We start from the raw sequence: 17,507 nt of genomic DNA on the forward strand, positions 1-17,507 counted from the left end.
GTTTTCGGCCTGTTCTAGTTCATCAATATGCATCACCTCTTCATCAGGAAAATAAGTCCTCAATGGCTCATACTCTTCATCGACCGGGTTCTCTATGAGCAAAATCTGCCATTTTTCAAGTCTTCCTGTCGGCATAGGCTTTTGAAAGATATACTTCAACGGATCCAAACGCGAAATGAGGTAGGTAGTGTAGGATGACAAATAATGTTTCAATTTCTGTGCCACCCAAGTTAGGGCGCAACATGTCCTTTCCAGGTGAGTGTACTTAACCTCATAAGTTGTGAACTTTTTGCTAAGATAATAGATGGCTTGTTCTTTCCTCCCGGTGACGTCATGCTGCCCAAGTACACAACCAAATGAGTTTTCCAAGACTGTCAAGTAAAGAATCAAAGGTCTCCCTGGTTCTGGCGGAACCAACACATGTGGGTTTGTCAAGTAACCTTTTATCTTATCAAACGCTTCTTGACACTCATCAGTCCACTTAACCGCAGCGTCCTTCCTCAACAACTTGAAAATAGGCTCACAAGTTGTCGTGAGCTGAACAATAAACCTACTGATGTAGTTCAGTCTTCCTAACAGACTCATCACTTCAGTCTTATTCCTCGGAGGGAGCAAATCTTGTATGGCTTTGATCTTTGATGGGTCCAACTCGATACCTCGCCGACTGACTATGAATCCTAACAGCTTTTCGGATGGAACACCAAATGCACACTTGGCGGGGTTAAGCTTGAGGTTGCACCTGCGAAGCCTCTGGAAGAATTTCCTCAAATCCTCGACGTGGTTAGCCTGATGCTTTGATTTTATGATTACATCATCTACATATACCTCAGTCTCCTTGTGTATCATATCATGAAACATAGTAGTCATCGCTCTCATATAAGTTGCCCCAGCATTCTTCAAACCAAATGGCATTACTCGATAGCAATAAGTTCCCCATGGCGTGATGAAGGCTGTCTTTTCCGCATCTTCTTCGTCCATTAAAATCTGATGATACCCAGCATAGCAATCCACAAAAGATCCAATCTCGCGCTTGGCACAATTGTTAATCAGAATGTGGATATTGGGTAAAGGGAAGTAATCCTTCGGACTTGCTTTGTTGAGATTGAGGTAATCAACGCATACTCTGATCTTGCCATCCTTCTTTGGCACAAGCACGACATTAGCCAACCAAACAGGATATCGGGTGACCCGGATAACCTTTGCATCCAACTATTTGGTAATTTCTTCTTTAATCTTCACGCTTATATCAGTTTTGAACTTCCTCAACTTTTGCTTGACGGGAGGGAATGCTGGATTAGTAGGCAATTTGTGGACCACTAAATCAGTGCTCAAACCCGGCATGTCATCATATGACCATGCAAAAACATCTTTGTACTCGCTGAGTGCTTTGATTAACTCTTCCCGGATTTCTGGCTCGAGGTGGACACTTATTTTAGTCTCTCGAACATTGTCTATATCCCCTAAATTTACGGCTTCTATGTTATTCAAATTGGGTTTGGGTTTTTCTTCGAAGTGAATTAACTCCTTACTAATCTCTTCGAAGGCTCCATTCTCATCATTGTATTCTGATTCGTAATCACAATCTACTCCTTGAACTAACATTTCGAAATCAAATTGATTTTTAAGACTGGGCTGAGGATTCCTCATGCATGACATGTCATTAGCACCAGCGTAAAAAGAACTGTATAAAAAGAAAAGAAAACAAAAAGGAAAACCATCAGAAATGATGAAGAAAGGGAAATTGTATTTCATTGAATGATAAAAGATAACAAGGCTTGCACACTCGAACAGATTGAAAAAAATGAAATCTGGATTATAACCCTGGAATAATCCGTACAAACTTAAAGGAAAATCAGAGCGAACTACCAAGACTCCTTCCGAGTAGGAAAAGGAGTAGCCTTCCAATTATTAAGATTTGTTTTTGGCCCAACAAATTGCACTTCTACGTTGCTAGAACCTTCTCCAATCTCCACCATGTTCACACTGTCGAACGACTTCTCAAATCTTTCAATCAACTCCTTGTCAGGATTAATCACAAAACTGGGAATTGTTGTCACTGGGGGACTCCTTGTACTGGACTTGACAAATAATCTGGAAAGACGTGGGACCGGCTTTGGAAGGACCCATTTCCTCTGTTTCAATTTCCTGGCTCTTTTTATGTCTGCGGTTGTGGGCTTGAATCCCAGACCAAATGTTCCCAAGTTTTCAGGAAGAGACAAGGGTTGTATGATGCCTTGAAACGCTGATCCCAAACCCTTTCCTGGTACAAAACCATTTTTCAACATTTCATACGCTACCATGACTGATGCGGCGTTTATCTTCGGATTCGGGATACACTTCCCTTCTGGAACTTTCTTGACTGACATTGCGTCAGAAACTTCCCATGGTCCCTTGTCATCTTCCACTTCAATGAATGGCACAATGGTGTTGTTGTGAGCATACAAATTATCTTCACCGTGCACCACTATTTCCTGTCTGTCCCATTCAAACTTGACCATCTGATGGAGTGTTGATGGCACTGCTTTAGCGGCGTGAATCCACGGTCGCCCTAATAGAAAATTGTAGGAAACAGCTATATCCAGCACTTGGAATTCCATTTTGAATTCTACTAGACCTATGGTCAGCTCCAATATTATGTCCCCGACTGAGTCTTTGCCTCTGCCATCAAATACCCGCACACAGATACTGTTCTTATGGATCTTCTCATCTTCTATTTTCAGCTTGATTAGAGTGGAGAGAGGACAGATATTTGCACTTGATCCATTGTCAACCAATACCCGGGTAACCACAGCATCCTCTTATTTCACTGTTAGGTAAATGGCATTGTTATGCTCAGTACCCTCTACCGGCAATTCATCATCGGAAAAAGTGACTCTGTTTACTTCAAAAATCTTGTTGGCTATCTTTTTCAGATGGTTCACCGAGATCTTGTCGGGAACATGGGCCTCATTCAAGATTTTCATCAGGGATTGGCGATGCTCATCTAAATGGATTAGCAACGAGAGTAATGAGATTTGAGCGGGTATTTTCCTCAACTGCTCTACAACAGAATAGTCATGCACTTTCATTTTCCTCAAAAAATTCCTCTGCCTCTTCTTTAGTTACAGCTTTCTTCACCGGCGTTGGATCATTTTTAATTATTCTTAACTCCTCGGGAGTAAAACACCTTCCTGAGCGAGTCAAACCTTGCGCTTCACAAACTTCTTATTTGACTTCTTTCCCCATGTAAATCACCGTCACCCGTTCATAATTCCAAGGAACAACCTTGCTGTTGATTACTGGAAGCTGAGTTACTGGTTTTATAATAACATGCTCTGTGCGAGCACCCTTCACAAGCACAACAGGTTCACTTGCAACCCCTGGTACTACCACTTTAGCTTTCTCGAGTTTCACTGCAACAATGCTTGATGACCCTTTCTCGGCTACCACAGCTGGCTTATTGTCTACCCCTTTCAACTGGACCATTGATTTCCCATTAGTTACCTATTCCTTTGAGCTGATTTCATTGGAACGGACCATCATTACCTTCTGCGAGGGCTTCTTGGGATCCCCTCCTTTGTGTATTAACTTAATCATATGGGTCTCATGGTGAGCTGGCAGTGGATTCTGGGGCCTGAACCTCGATCTGATGAGTATCAATAAGCTCTTGCACAACTGTTTTCAGTTTCCAACATTTCTCTATATCATGCTCAGGGACCCCTGAACAGTACTCACAACTCACCGAGTGGTCAAGATTTCTAGGGGGAGGATTTGGCATTTTAGGCTCAATTGGATTCAACATGCCCAACTGCCTCAATCTGTGGAAAAGACTGGTATATGATTCCCCCAGTGGAGTGAAAGTCTTTTGCTTCTGTGACCTCTCATTCTTGAGGGCTTGGTTTGGTCGAAAACCTGTCCCGGGGGGATTTCTGTAGGCCCTTAGGGGTGGATATGTGTTTTGTGGAGCTGGATATGGATTTTGTGGAGCCGTCATACGCCACTGTACGTGTGCCGGGGTTTGGGTATAGGCTTGTGCATGATGGACGGAAAAATGGGGATCTGACGGTGAGTAGTAGTGCTGTGGAGGGCTATATGAAATGTGGGGGGTAATTTTGGTGGTAGGGTCGTGATTGGCTATAGTAGGGTGACGGGCCTCTAGATCCGAACCAGGCTCCTGACTCAACAGTCGTGACATCTTCTTTCTTCTTTTTCCCAAGCACACCCCCAGTGCCGCTTTGAATGGCCTGGGTGGTTGCCTTGATCGCTGAATAACTCATGATCTTGTTGGACTTAAGCCCCTCCTTGACCATGCCTCCCATTTTTACAACCTCATTAAAAGACTTGCCAATTGCGGACACCAAATGACCAAAGTAAGTTGGCTGCAGAGCCTGCAAAAAGTACTCGACCATCCCGCTCTCTTTCATTGGGGGATCTACCCTTGTTGCTTGCTCCCTCCACCGGAAACCATATTCTCTAAAGCTTTCACTGTGCTTCTTCTCTAGTTTAGTCAGGGACAGTCGGTCCGGAATGATCTCAAGATTATATTGAAAGTGACAAGCGAATGCTTGGGTCAAATCGTCCCATGTGTACCACCTGCTATGATCTTGTCTGGTGTACCATTCTAACGCCGATCCACTTAAACTTTGGCTGAAATACGCCATCAGTAATTCATCTCTTCCGCCTGCTCCCCTCATCTTGCTACAAAAACCTCTCAGATGAGCCACCGGATCACCGTGTCCGTTGTACAAGTCGAATTTGGGCATTTTGAACCCTGCCGGTAGTTGTACATTTGGGAACAAACACAGGTCTTTGTAAGCTACACTCACCTGACATCCTAACCCTCTCATATCCCTGAAGGATTGTTCTATGCTTTTATTTTTCTAAACATCTCTTCCTGTTCAGGATTTCTGGCCGGTTTTTCTGCTTTTCCCAGTAGGTCAGAATGTGGATCATGTGGATAGGCTTCGGGTGCTTTGAAGGTAAGCTCCGGGGGATAATACTGGTTGTCCTGCGCTTGGAACACAGGTTCACTCGGGGATTTATGGAGTGTAGCTGGTGGAGACGCCACAAAGACAGGGGTGATTGGCGGAGGAGGGTATGGAATTGATTTTGGTGGTGGAGCTTGTGGCGTATGAGAAGTAGTGCCATGGTAGTGTTGATAAATGGGAAAACCTAGATCGGTGGCGGGATGATCCTGAGACTGAGCTAATGGTGGGGTAAAAGCCGGGTTGGCTGGGTAAGATGGCGGTGATTGCCCTTTGGACCAAGCTTGGTACATTTCGGTCATCTGTTGCTTAAGCTTGAGCATCTTCTCTTTCATTTTATTGACGTCCAACTCCTCTACCTCAACACTAGTGTCGACATCTAGGATAGACGTGATTTACGGTATTGGTCCCTTTGATTTGGTCTGGTAATGATAATGTGCCAGTATCCTTTAAGTAAACTAACTGCTTGAATTCTCTGGACAACAACAACTTTGTTAGTTTTAGAGTTTAACACATATGCAGTTACATGTTGGGATGCAATGCACCTAGGCAATTAACCATTTTCTATCATGCATTTGCTTCAGTTGCGTGCGTCATTCCGGCCTCTCATAATTGTGCCCCTTCTTTTATCCTATCCTTCTTTATTTATTTTTCATTTTCCCCCTTTTCGTTTTTAGTGGTGGTCGAATCCTATAGAGATTGCCTACGTATCACGTCCCCGCATGAATCAGACCGTGCGTAGTTCTGTCAGATAAGCGTGCAAGTAAACAAAACATTTTTGGTTCTTTTAGCTTTTACAAAAACAGATGTTTCAATTACAAAGACTCAATATCAACAAATTTCAAAAGACTAACAGATTCTGACGCAAAGATGACAAACAGACTCCGAAATTAAGCTATCATACTCTCAAGAAATACAGACTCAAAACAGAAAGAAAATAAAAACCTAACATGACTCACAGACTCTGAGAGAAAAGGAGATACAAATTCAAACGGAAAATCATGAGTACATCAATGCTCCTGGTGTCTGTGGGACATCATTCGGTCTCGCCACGGGCCTATATGCAAGATCCCTTTGAAGTCGGTCCAAGTTGTTTATTATTTGTTTAACAAAGGTCATCACTGCTGCAAAGAATGTAGTGCGAGTCATATCCTCACATATGTGGCACTTCATAACGATGTAGTCAGAGATGTTTCTAATTCTCTCTCTTATGACGCCTTTCTCCTGAAGCAACCGCCCTATTTGCTGATTACGGGCTTCTAACACTCGAGAGTCCTGCAAGTGTTGATTTTGCAACTGCAGCATTTCTTCCTCTATCCGAGCCACCAGATCATAACAACATTCCCTATTAGCTTTGAAATCTTGAGCCTGCTTGACCGCCTCATTCTTGAGAGTGGATATCCTTCTTCTTAGGATAGTGATGGTCCCTTCATAAAACCGTGCTTGCTTTTCTGCCTTCTTTATCCATTTCGCCTGGATTCTCGCTAGACCAGCTTCAGATTTTTCCAGGTTTTCTTGATACTCGAGGGCTTTCTTGTTCAAACCGTTTATGAGCCTTTTATCAGCTCGGCTTCTCTCCGGGTTTCTTTTCATTTTCTGGATTTGAGCTTTGAGGACTTCATTTTCCTGAGCTAGTTTTTTCTCTTCTCCCTTGTTTACAGAGGCTTGAACACCATTTTCAAAATGAAGCTCCATGACTTGCTTCTCCAATCTGCCTATTGCGGCTCTATACTCATGTTCTTTAGTCAACCAATCCCATTGTCCTTGCGACGCCTCGACGAACTCCTGGAGATGGGGTCTTTTGGCTGGCCTCCCAAACTCGATTTCTCTCCTATACCAAGCAAGGTATCCCGGCGAAACTTCACCTTTGGACCGATCACGTACACACATATTTGCCGTTAAGTATTGACACTCGCTCCAAATTTGGCGGACTGCTGCTTCATGAAATTGTCCGTTGGGCTCGATCTCGACTATTTGGCCACTAAGATCTTCATCTTTCGGAACTATTTGGCATCTCCCCAACTGCCTCAAAACTCGATAAGGGGTATAGGGCTGAATACTCCTGAGCCCCATCAAAAGGAAATGAGATCCAGTGGCTGGCATATTTATGATTTCATCCACAGGCAACCATCCAAATGACCATTCTATTTGGCTCGCAGTGACAGAACGGAGGCGCGTTGTCCACTCTGTGACCCCTTCTGGTAAGCTGATTCCGTCAACCCTCGTAGGAAATTCCTCTATGCACGTTTTCTCCGTCGACCCATAACTCATAAATTGAGGACGACAATATAGGTGTTCGATCATCCACATCTGCAGCAGCGCATTACACCCCTCAAAAAAGCCTCCCCCGGCTTTGAAGGCTGTGAGAGCGCGGAAGATTTCAGCTATTATCATGGGTGCGAGGGTGCTATTGGCCTGAGTAAGTAAAGTGCTGACAACCCCAGATACTCGTATGTCAATGTTCCCGTCTTTTCTAGGAAACACCAGGAGTCCCAAAAAGGCTACCATGAATGCAAAACACCTATGTTCTTCCCACTTAAGGCGGTTTCCTTTGCTATAGATTTTGTTTTCCGGCTTGTTGAACCCCCCTATGTGGCCATATTTGTTGTATATAAACCACAAAGTACAAAAACCAGCTGCCAAGTCTGGATTATGGACCCCCTGCTTAATTTCAAAGAGTCTAGGAACCTATGTACGGCTACGGCCCTAGGAGCAATCAGGTACTGGTGTCTCAGAGGAACCTTGGGACCCCCGATGTATCCGACTATTTCTTCCAATGTTGGGGTAAGTTCAAAATCCGAGAAGTGAAATACGTTGTGAGTCGGGTCCCAGAATGCGACCAAGGCCTTTATGATATCCCCCCTAGGATTAATCTTGAGCAACCCAGTGAGGCCTCCCAGGTATAGATTGACTGTGTCGCTCCCTGATTCGCCTAAGTCATCCCACCACATGTGCAAATCCAAAGGGATCTTGTTCACAATTGTTACGTACTAATTCTGACTTGTGCTCATTCTGCACATTTATTAGGGTGTTAAGCAAAAATCACGATTCAATTGACTCAAAGATAACATGGACACTTTTATCTCTTTCTTTTTTTCTTTTAAAGTAAGACCCGGTTTTGCCAATACGACCTTTCAGCACCTCGGGGTCGAAGATTTTAAGGCTGTGTCGGCTAACCGGTGAAAGCATAAAAAAATGACCACAGGCGGCTGTTCTTGCAAAAAATAGCCTTCCGGCGCCTTTTTAGGGACATTCAGCTATTTCTAGAAAGAATGGCATCACCCTAATTATTTTCAAATAAAATTTTTGTTCTTTTGGCTAATTTCGCAAAAAGTGAAGTTGGACCCGATGGGGGTTGCCTACATATCTCACACCCTGTGGGAATCAAACTGGCGTAGTTCGGGCCAATAAAACAAACTTTTTTTGAAAACCAGACTCTTTTCATTGGCAAATAATACTATATATATTTTTTTCCTTCTTTTCCTTTTCTTCTTTTTTTTCTTCATTTTTCTCAAAAATTCGGCAGAGTTTCGACACTATTTGGACATTTTTTTTCAAAATAAGCGATTAACTCTCTTTTAACCCTCGTACCTCTATCTCTTTTTCCTCAAAATATTCAAAAGCCGGTCAGCATGCAAGTCCGAAGCAAACAAATGCACAAGTAGCAAGTAAGATGCATCAGGATGGTCTTTTGTCATTTTTGGTACACCTGTCTTAGACAGACCCAACCCCTGTGTTGAGCCTCCAAAGTCAAATGCACGTGATGCAAACAAACGTTCCTACTAGGGATCCAGCATGAAGTTGAGTTATTCTAGGTTTATAACCTGGGTATTTGTTCTAGACTGTGTACCCGAGCGGACAACTCGAGCCGAGGAGGGGGCTACATACTGGGAACCAAAAAGCCATCCGGCTTAGTAACTTGTCCGAGCCTCTTTCTTATTTCAAGGTATGACACTAAAAGAATAGGGAGTCTCGACCAGCGAGCACATCCCCGAAGGTGAGAAGAGAAGGGTTTTGTAGCAGTTTATATACAGTTCAGATAATATCAAAGCGACAAAAGCAACATTTAGCACATTAGGCCCAAACATGTAAAATTCAGAGAATAAACAAAGCCAATTATAACAATTATTCTAAGCTCGAATTCTTGAACCCTGAACAAGAAATTCTGGGTTCGGTCCCCAACCGAGTCGCCAGAGCTGTCACACCTCCTTTTTACCTGCACTCGCAGGGCGTAAAGGAGTTTTTCCAATTAAAGGACAATCGAAATGGGATTTATTATTTAATTCAGAGTTGCCACTTGAGATATTTATGGTGTCCCAAGTCACCGGTTGAATCCCGAATCGAGGAAAAGATTGAATCTGTATTACAGTCTGCGAACCAGAAATCCGGATAAGGAATTCTATTAACCGGGGAGAAGGTGTTAGGCATTCCCGAGTTCCGTGGTTCTAGCACGGTCGCTCAAATGTCATATTCGGCTTATTTATCTGATTTTAATACATGTTGAACCTATGTGCAAATTTTAACTTTTTAACGCTTTTATTATTATTATTATTATTTTTTATGAGAATTGCAACGTCGTGAAAACATATCTCGAACCACGTCACATCAACGCACCCGTGGTTATTGACACATTTCGACTCCGTTGAGATTTGGATTTGGGTCACATAAATGTGCACCAGAGTTTAAGAAAGTAATTTGTTAAAAGCGCGCCTAAAGTGTCTAGCGCGTTATTATTTTGAGGAAAGCCGTGAAATTCATTAGACGGTCCGTCCCGAAATATAAAGTACTTTAACGCAATATTTACTGAGGGCCCCGCAACTTCTGCGTTTTATTTGGCAAGGCTCGTCTCATTTATTATTTAAAGGCTAATCCTAAAATGACTATTCTTCTTCTATTTATTTGTCTTTAAAGAAATAAAAGGGGGGCCCAATTAGTTAATATTAGAAAATCCTATAGTTTATCAATTGAAAATTAGTAGACCAAATGCCATTTCAACTTTTGGGCCCAAAGGAACTCAATCCTGGCGATGGACAAGGGTTCTTATTAAATGCGTGGTATTGGGCCTAGGACGGCCCCAAGCTAGATGGGGCGAAATCAACTGCATAGGCGGGGCTAATGGGGCGAACCTTTGCAGCCGGGCAAGCCATGAAATGGCTCACAAATGTGCTCATCATTTAATCAGACATATTTAAACAGTGGATTCGTTTTGCTTTAGAATTTATACTTTCTTCCTTCAGCTTACTGTTATTAGAGCAGATATGAAATGTGGTACTCAACATCCCTTTTTAGGGCGAATTGAAAAGAAAAGTAACTAGTAAAGGTTTATATTATTGTTGGCTTACTTTTTCAAACATATTTACAACACAAGATAATAGGCAACTAGCTGAAGCTAACCCAACTTATTCTACCAATTTAAATGAACCTAATTACAACTAACACTTAAACTGTAGAAGAAAGCTCATATACATTTGAGACAAAACGATTAACATTCCATGCTAATACAAACAGTTTTTAGTTTATTACGACATAAACAATTTCGATCCAACTAGTACAACTTCAAGCAAAGGTCTTAATAACGTTAAGAAGTCAAACATTCTGATACATAAACTAGAAAACTAAATCAAATGATCTCATGCTTCAATTACAGGTTCATTTTTCGCATTTCAGTTCACAATTACCCAAGATCAAGCTGTGTACTTGGAAATCAGTTACAATGGAAGAAGAAGAGGTCAGCCACATCAATGCAACAGTAGAAGCAACAAACAATAACACCAGCAGGTTGACAATCAACAGCAACAAACAGGGCCAAGCTCAAGACCAAACCACAGTCACAAAGCCCAGGAAGAAAGAAGCTTAACCAAAACACTGAATCTACTAGAAATTAGACTAGGCAGTCATAGGACACCTTTCAGCAATCAGATAATACCCAGCCCCCTCGAGTAAATCACCAAATATTTTCAAATTCCCTGAACATCTAAGCACAGAACAAGAACAGAAAGATTTGAACTATTTATGCTCTTGAGATCAATGTAACAGTGTGAGCTGGTTGTCTAAAGCACTCTCTCAAACTCTTAAGGTTTCAAAGTGTAGAAGAATTCAACTTTAAAAGCTCTCAAGAAAACTGATTCTCAAACCCTCTATATGAGTTCTAGTTCTCAGAAATTGATTCAAGAAGGAAGACTCTCTCTAAGACTGAACCCCCCAAAAAAAGACCCCCCTCTCTGTCCTAAGTCCCTCCATTTTTATACCCAAACACTGACCCTGCCAGCTCGTAAGAACACTAGGTAGAATTAAGAAACTAATTTTGCCTATGATACCTATAGAACTCTACTAGAATATGTTTTGTTCCCCATTAACCCTTGTCTTTTCTTTATTTAAAGTTCAAGCAGGTATGTGCAACATATTTTAATCAATGCCTTTTAAACCTCCCCATATCATTATGTTTTGTTCCCCACTAATTATTAAACAAATGCATTATTTTAATGGTACACTAGTACTTAGTGGATAGAACACTCAAACTACCCATTTCTTCAAATTTTCAATTCCCAAATTACCCCTTGGAACCCCTGTGATTACTATCCTAACTTAACCCCTTTAATCTGTGCTACATCTTTCAGCTATAACCAATTCTTACAGAAGAACCTAATCACTGATTAACTAAAGCTAAATTTAACCACAAGTTCAATTCCATCGGACTCCAAACTCGAACAGAACCACAGTCAGATTCAAACCACTATACTCACACAACAATTGAACTCACATCAGAACGAACAATATCGCAACCAAGATGAAGGGTTTAAGGATTCTGGGAATAGACTAACACAATTCTACACTAAACCTAAATACGAGCAGATGAAACTGTAAACACATTTGAATGAACAACTAAATTCATATGCCAAGTCACATCACAGAGTAGGGGACCAAACATCGCATAAAAATGAAATAATTTGGCGTAACAGCAGACGATTTGACCAGAACTACTGAACTACAATTAAACCGAATTAATCGACGAAGCTATTTAACCATATGTTGACTGATAGAAGAAGATGGACCAAGAAAAAGTCTGATGGAGAAAATAGAAAGGAAAGTAATTGAAAAAGATATAACTATAACGAAACTTAATCAGACAAGCCATGAAACAACAAAAGAAAAAGTAAAGAAAAATAAGTACCTTAGAATTTCAGACCAAACGAATTCGTCCTACTCGAAGCTTCAACTTGATTCTGAAGCCGAAATGGACCTTAATCGAGTGTTCTCGACTGAGAACACACGACTAAGGTCGATTCTTACCTCCGTTTTCTACTGTGTATCGATCCCCTAGCTTGGTTCTTTTGGGGTTCGTCGAGTCGACTTCAAATTCGAAAGCATCCAGCTTGATTCGAATGATAGTGGTGCTAGATTAGGGACGAGGGAAGTCAGGTGGTGGTATGGTGTTAATTTGGGACTGATTGGGTAGGTTTGAGGTTTGAGGTCTTGCCTTCGATCTAAGATTCGAAGCAGTCGGCCATGATTCGAGGGTGATGGTTAGAAGGGTTAGGTTGGGGAGGTCGATGGGAAGCTGGGGTGTGAACTTGGTGACCATTGGACGGATTAGGGTTTGGTTCGATTCTTCGATCTAAGATTCAAAGCGTCTGGTACTGATTCGAGGAAAACCGATTCGGGATTTGGAAAGAGGACGTCGTGGGGAGGCTGTGGTGTAATTTTGGGGCTGTTTGGACCACCGGAACCGCCGTGAGGCGATTTCCGGTGGGCGGAGGGTGGTGGTTGAAAGCGAAGGGTGTTGGGCATGTCTCTAGGTTAGAGACGAAGGCGAATGGGGGGGGGTATGTTTGGGGGGGGGGGGTATGGTTTGGGCTTATATATGGGGGAAATTGATTTGATCCTAGCCGTTAGATCAATTGAGATCGACGGCTTGGATCAACTCACTTAAAGAGACGATGTCGCTTGGTTTTGTGAGGGGATCGGGTTAGACCGGGTATAGGGAATGGGTCAAAAATGGGTTATGGAAGGGGTGATCTGGACCATTCGATCAAAACAAATCAATGGCTTGGATCTATTGGCCAGATACGACATCGTTTGGATATATCTGGAGACGGACTGGATTGGGGCGGGTATTGGGCTAATTTATTTGTAAGAACTGGGCTATGGCCAATTTGGCCCAGTCCGGTTTCCATTTGTTCCCTTTCCTTCTTTTCTTTTATTTCCTAATTAATAAAAATTCTAAATTAAATTATAAACCAAATTAAAAAATACTAATTAATTCCTAATAACAATTATCACACCATTAAATACCAACTAAAATAAAATCACACAATTGGAGATTAAATGCTAAAAAATGCCAAGTACATATTTTTTGTGATTTTCATCCTCGCAAATATTTTTTAATTAATTCCTAATTGTAAAATTAAATCCTAAATGCACATGCAACACATATTTTTGTATTTTTCTTAATTAAAGTAAAAATAAACATGCACAGACAAGTACAAGCAACACAAAACTATTTTATTTTGAATTTTTGGGAGTAGTTCTTGTAGGGCAAAAATCACGTGCTCACAGAGTGTACTAGACGTACCTCTAAGAATGCAATGAGGGGTTTTTAATATGAAGGGCAACATAGTTCAGGAGGATTTGGGACACCGAATAGTTTAAGTAGGTAATTAACAAAAATATGACAGTTTTGGGGTGATATTAGGGTGTTACCTCTAAATTGTTTGTATCACATTATTAAATTCGTCTCTCGTAAAGACGAAAAGTACCACTTATGTAACGACCGACTTGGTATGGTTGCGTTACCTTATTTTTTCTCACTTTTTCTTTCTTATTATTAAATAATCCTATTTGTTCCTTATAGACGGTCGAAACTGGGTTTGTCCATTGTTTGACCAATCGAGGCTGAAATATGGCAGGTCAATGCTCGAGCTCGGATTATATCGAACCAAGGCGCAAAATTAGATCGTCGAGCTTGTGACCTAGAGACCGAGCAAGATCGAGACCGAACAAGATCGAGGAAAACTTGCCGAGCTAAATAATGGAAAGCCTAAATATCCGCAATCGGTCGAAGATCACGGCAAAAATCTCGGCACGTATCAAGAAGAGGCCGATTAATTAGCAAATTATGATATTTTTTACATTGTATAGAATTGTACCAATATTAGAACACCCCTACTATATAAAGTGAGGTTCTGATCATTTGTAGAACACATTGTAACACGCATAAAAAAGAAATATACTGATCATTTCTTGTTCTTATCATCTTGTTGATTAGTTCTAACACTAGTTAAGACATTTCTTGGCTCGAGGGTGATCAAATTCAGATGCTAAGACTATTCAATTTTGTGGTTTGCATTTATTTTCTTATCATTAATTTCAATATTAATCTATCTTCTTAATTTGTATTAAGTATATCATGTATCCTTAAAACCGCGTACAAATTCAATTGTTATCCAATTTTAAGGGTAAACAGTTTTGCGCCCATCGTGGGGCTAAGGATAATAGTGATTACCTAGTACAAACTTTCATAATGCATGCTATTTTGCACTTGTTCTTTGAAGTATCTTTGATTCCAGGACTATTGTCGAACTCTCAGTCAACACCCCTACACGTGATAATGTTTTTGGCCACAACGACGAAAGTGATAACATAACACCAGGGAACGACGTACCCCCGGTTGGCCAAGATGGAGTTCCGGCTGAAGATCCAGTCGATGCCAGCTCAAATATAGCCATTAATAAAATTTGGCCGCCGATCCCGAGGGCAGCATCCGTGGGGATATTAGATCAGCCACTCAAAGCACTCATGGCATCGAGATGGCGGGATCAGCCTACGGGTGATCTTCGAAATGTTGCGATCTCAACATGTAGCGAACTCCTCTCAGAATCCCAGTGATCGCAATTGCGATAAAATGGTCGCAAATGTGAACCCTGAAGCCCTCGCAAATGCGAAGATCCTCAAAACAGTGCTGAGTCGCAATTGCGACTCTGCCTTCACAAAAGCGGAATTGTCAAGTTCGCAATTGCGAACTTTACCTTGCAAATGCGAGGACCCCCCAACCATGCCCAGTCTTCCAAATGCGAATGATTCTTCGCAAATGCGAGATCTGCAACAGACACCAAAAACTAAATGCATCAACTAATTCTGTTTCTCACCAAATTTAACAAGCAAGTCATAAATATAGTAATGAAATTATACCAGGTTCCGAAACTAATATATGGACCTGATATCAATAAAGTTAAAAATTGGTCAAACCTTTAGGTTCATTAAGCCTTTAAACTTCAATGTTTCAACAAAGTACGATAACTCGAGTTAGGGACCTCCGAATGCGATTCCGGACATACGCCCAAGTCCCAAATCACGATACGGATCCACTAGGACTGTAATAATATGGATCCGAGTCTGTTTGCTTAAAACATTGACTGAAATCAACTCAAATGAATTTTTAAGCAAAAAATTCATATTTTATTAATTTTTAACATAAAAGTCTTCCGAAAAAATACTCGGACTGTGCACGCAAATCGAGGAAGGCTAAAATAAGATATTTGAAGTTTTGAAACACAAAATTAGGGTTTAAAACTCTAGATGACCTATCAGATCATCACATTCTCCACCTCTAAAACAACCGTTCGTCCTCGAACGGACATGGAAAAGTACCTAAACGGGTGAAAAGGTATGGATATCTACTTCTCATGTCCGACTCGGACTCCCACCCACTAACACACCTCACCCACTCTCTGAAGAATCTCAAAAGGTCCAATAGACTTAGGGCTCAACTTGCCCTTCTTTTCGAACCTCATCACACCCTTTATGGTTGAAACCCGGAGCAATACAAAATCTCCGATCATGAATGCAACATCACAAACTCTACAGTCAGCATAACTATTTTTCCTAGACCGAGCTGTGCGAAGACGATCCTGAATAATCTTGACCTTATCCAAGGCATTCCGTACCAAATCCGTACCCAACAACCGAGCTTCCCCCAGATCAAACCATCCAACTGGAGATCGGCACCACCTCCCGTATAATACCTCATAGGGAGCCATCTGAATGCTTGACTGGTAGCTGTTGTTGTAGGCAAACTATGCAAGTGGAAATAATTGATCCCACGAATCCCCAAAATCTATAACACAAATGCGAAGCATATCCTCAAATATCTGAATAGTGCACTCTGACTGTATGTCCGTCTAAGGATGAAATGATGTGCTCAACTCACCTGCGTGCCCAACTCATGTTGTACTTCCCTCCAAAAGTGTGAGGTGAACTATGCAGCTCGATCAAAATGATAGACACTGGCACACTGTGAAGACGAACGATCTCGCGGATGTAAATCTCAGCCAACCGCTTTGAAGAATAGGTAACTGCCACATGAATGAAATGCGCTAACTTGGTCATCCTGTCTACAATAAGCCAAATGACATCGAACTTCTTCTGAGTCAGCGAGAGTCCAACAACAAAATCCATAGTGATTCACTCCCACTTTCACTCAGGAATCTCTAACTTCTGAAGCAAACCACCAGGTCTGTGATACTCATACTTTACTTGCTGACAATTTAGACACGAGCTATATATGCAAATATATCCTTCTTCATCCTCATCCACCAATAGCGCATCCGTAAGTCCTGATAAATCTTCGCGGCACCCGAATGAATAGAATACTGGAAACTGTGGTCCTCCTCAAGAATCAACTCACGAAGTTCATCTACATTGGGTACACAAATATGACCCTGCATCCTCAAAACTATGTCATCTCCAACAATAACCTTCTTGGCACCACCGTGCCACAATATGTCCCTAAGGACAAGCAAATGAGGGTCATCATACTGTCGTTCCCTAATGCGCTCAAACATGGAAAACTGAGCGATTGTACAAGCTAGAACACGACTGGGCTTTGAAATATCCAACCTTACGAACGGATTAGCCAAAGCCTGAACATCTGATGCAAGCGGTCTCTCACCGATTGGAATGTACGCAAGGCTACCCATACTCACTGCCTTTCTACTCATGGCATCAGCCACCAGCCCACCACCTTGGCCTTCCCGGGATGATATAAGATAGTGATATCATAGTCTTTCAATAGTTCCAACCACCTCCTCTGCCTCAAATTGAGATCCTTCTGTTTGAACAAATACTGCAAGCTCCGATGATCCGTGAATATCTCACATGACACGCCGTAAAGATAGTGCCTTCAAATATTCAGTGTATGAACAATGGCTGCCAACTCTAAGTCATGAACATGTTAATTCTTCTCATGAACCTTCAACTGTCGCGATGTGTATGAAATCACCCTATTATCCTACATCAATAATACACCGATCCCCATGCGAGATGCATCACAATACACCATGTAAGATCCTGAACCTGTGGGCACCGTAGTCAAAAACAGTCTTGAGATTCTAAAAGCTCACCTTAGACTCGTTTGACCATATGAACGAGGCACCCTTCTGGGTCAACCTAGTCAATAGGGCTGCTATAGATGAGACCCCCTCCACAAAGGGACGCTAATATCCCACCAAACCTAAGAAACCCGGATCTCCATAGCTGAAGTGGTTC

The 17,507-nt window shown here is 41.8% G+C and overlaps 2 protein-coding genes across 2 annotated transcripts; both read right to left on the reverse strand.

Annotated features, from left to right (window-relative positions):
• Positions 1-3,054: 3,054 nt before the first annotated feature.
• LOC138890435 (uncharacterized) lies at positions 3,055-6,659 on the reverse strand. The gene is made up of 3 exons (XM_070173819.1): positions 6,141-6,659; positions 3,265-3,456; positions 3,055-3,150 (listed from the first exon to the last, which is right to left on the reverse strand). Exons 1-3 carry the CDS (start codon positions 6,657-6,659, stop codon positions 3,055-3,057), a joined length of 807 nt encoding a protein of 268 aa, XP_070029920.1.
• Positions 6,660-16,507: 9,848 nt separating this feature from the next.
• On the reverse strand, positions 16,508-16,939 carry LOC138890436 (uncharacterized). Its single transcript, XM_070173820.1, has one exon. The coding sequence runs from the start codon at positions 16,937-16,939 to the stop codon at positions 16,508-16,510; it is 432 nt and encodes a 143-aa protein (XP_070029921.1).
• Between the last annotated feature and the right edge of the window lie 568 nt (positions 16,940-17,507).

This window comes from Nicotiana sylvestris, chromosome 4 (assembly GCF_000393655.2).
Source record: "Nicotiana sylvestris chromosome 4, ASM39365v2, whole genome shotgun sequence".
NCBI classification, from domain to species: Eukaryota; Viridiplantae; Streptophyta; class Magnoliopsida; order Solanales; family Solanaceae; genus Nicotiana; species Nicotiana sylvestris.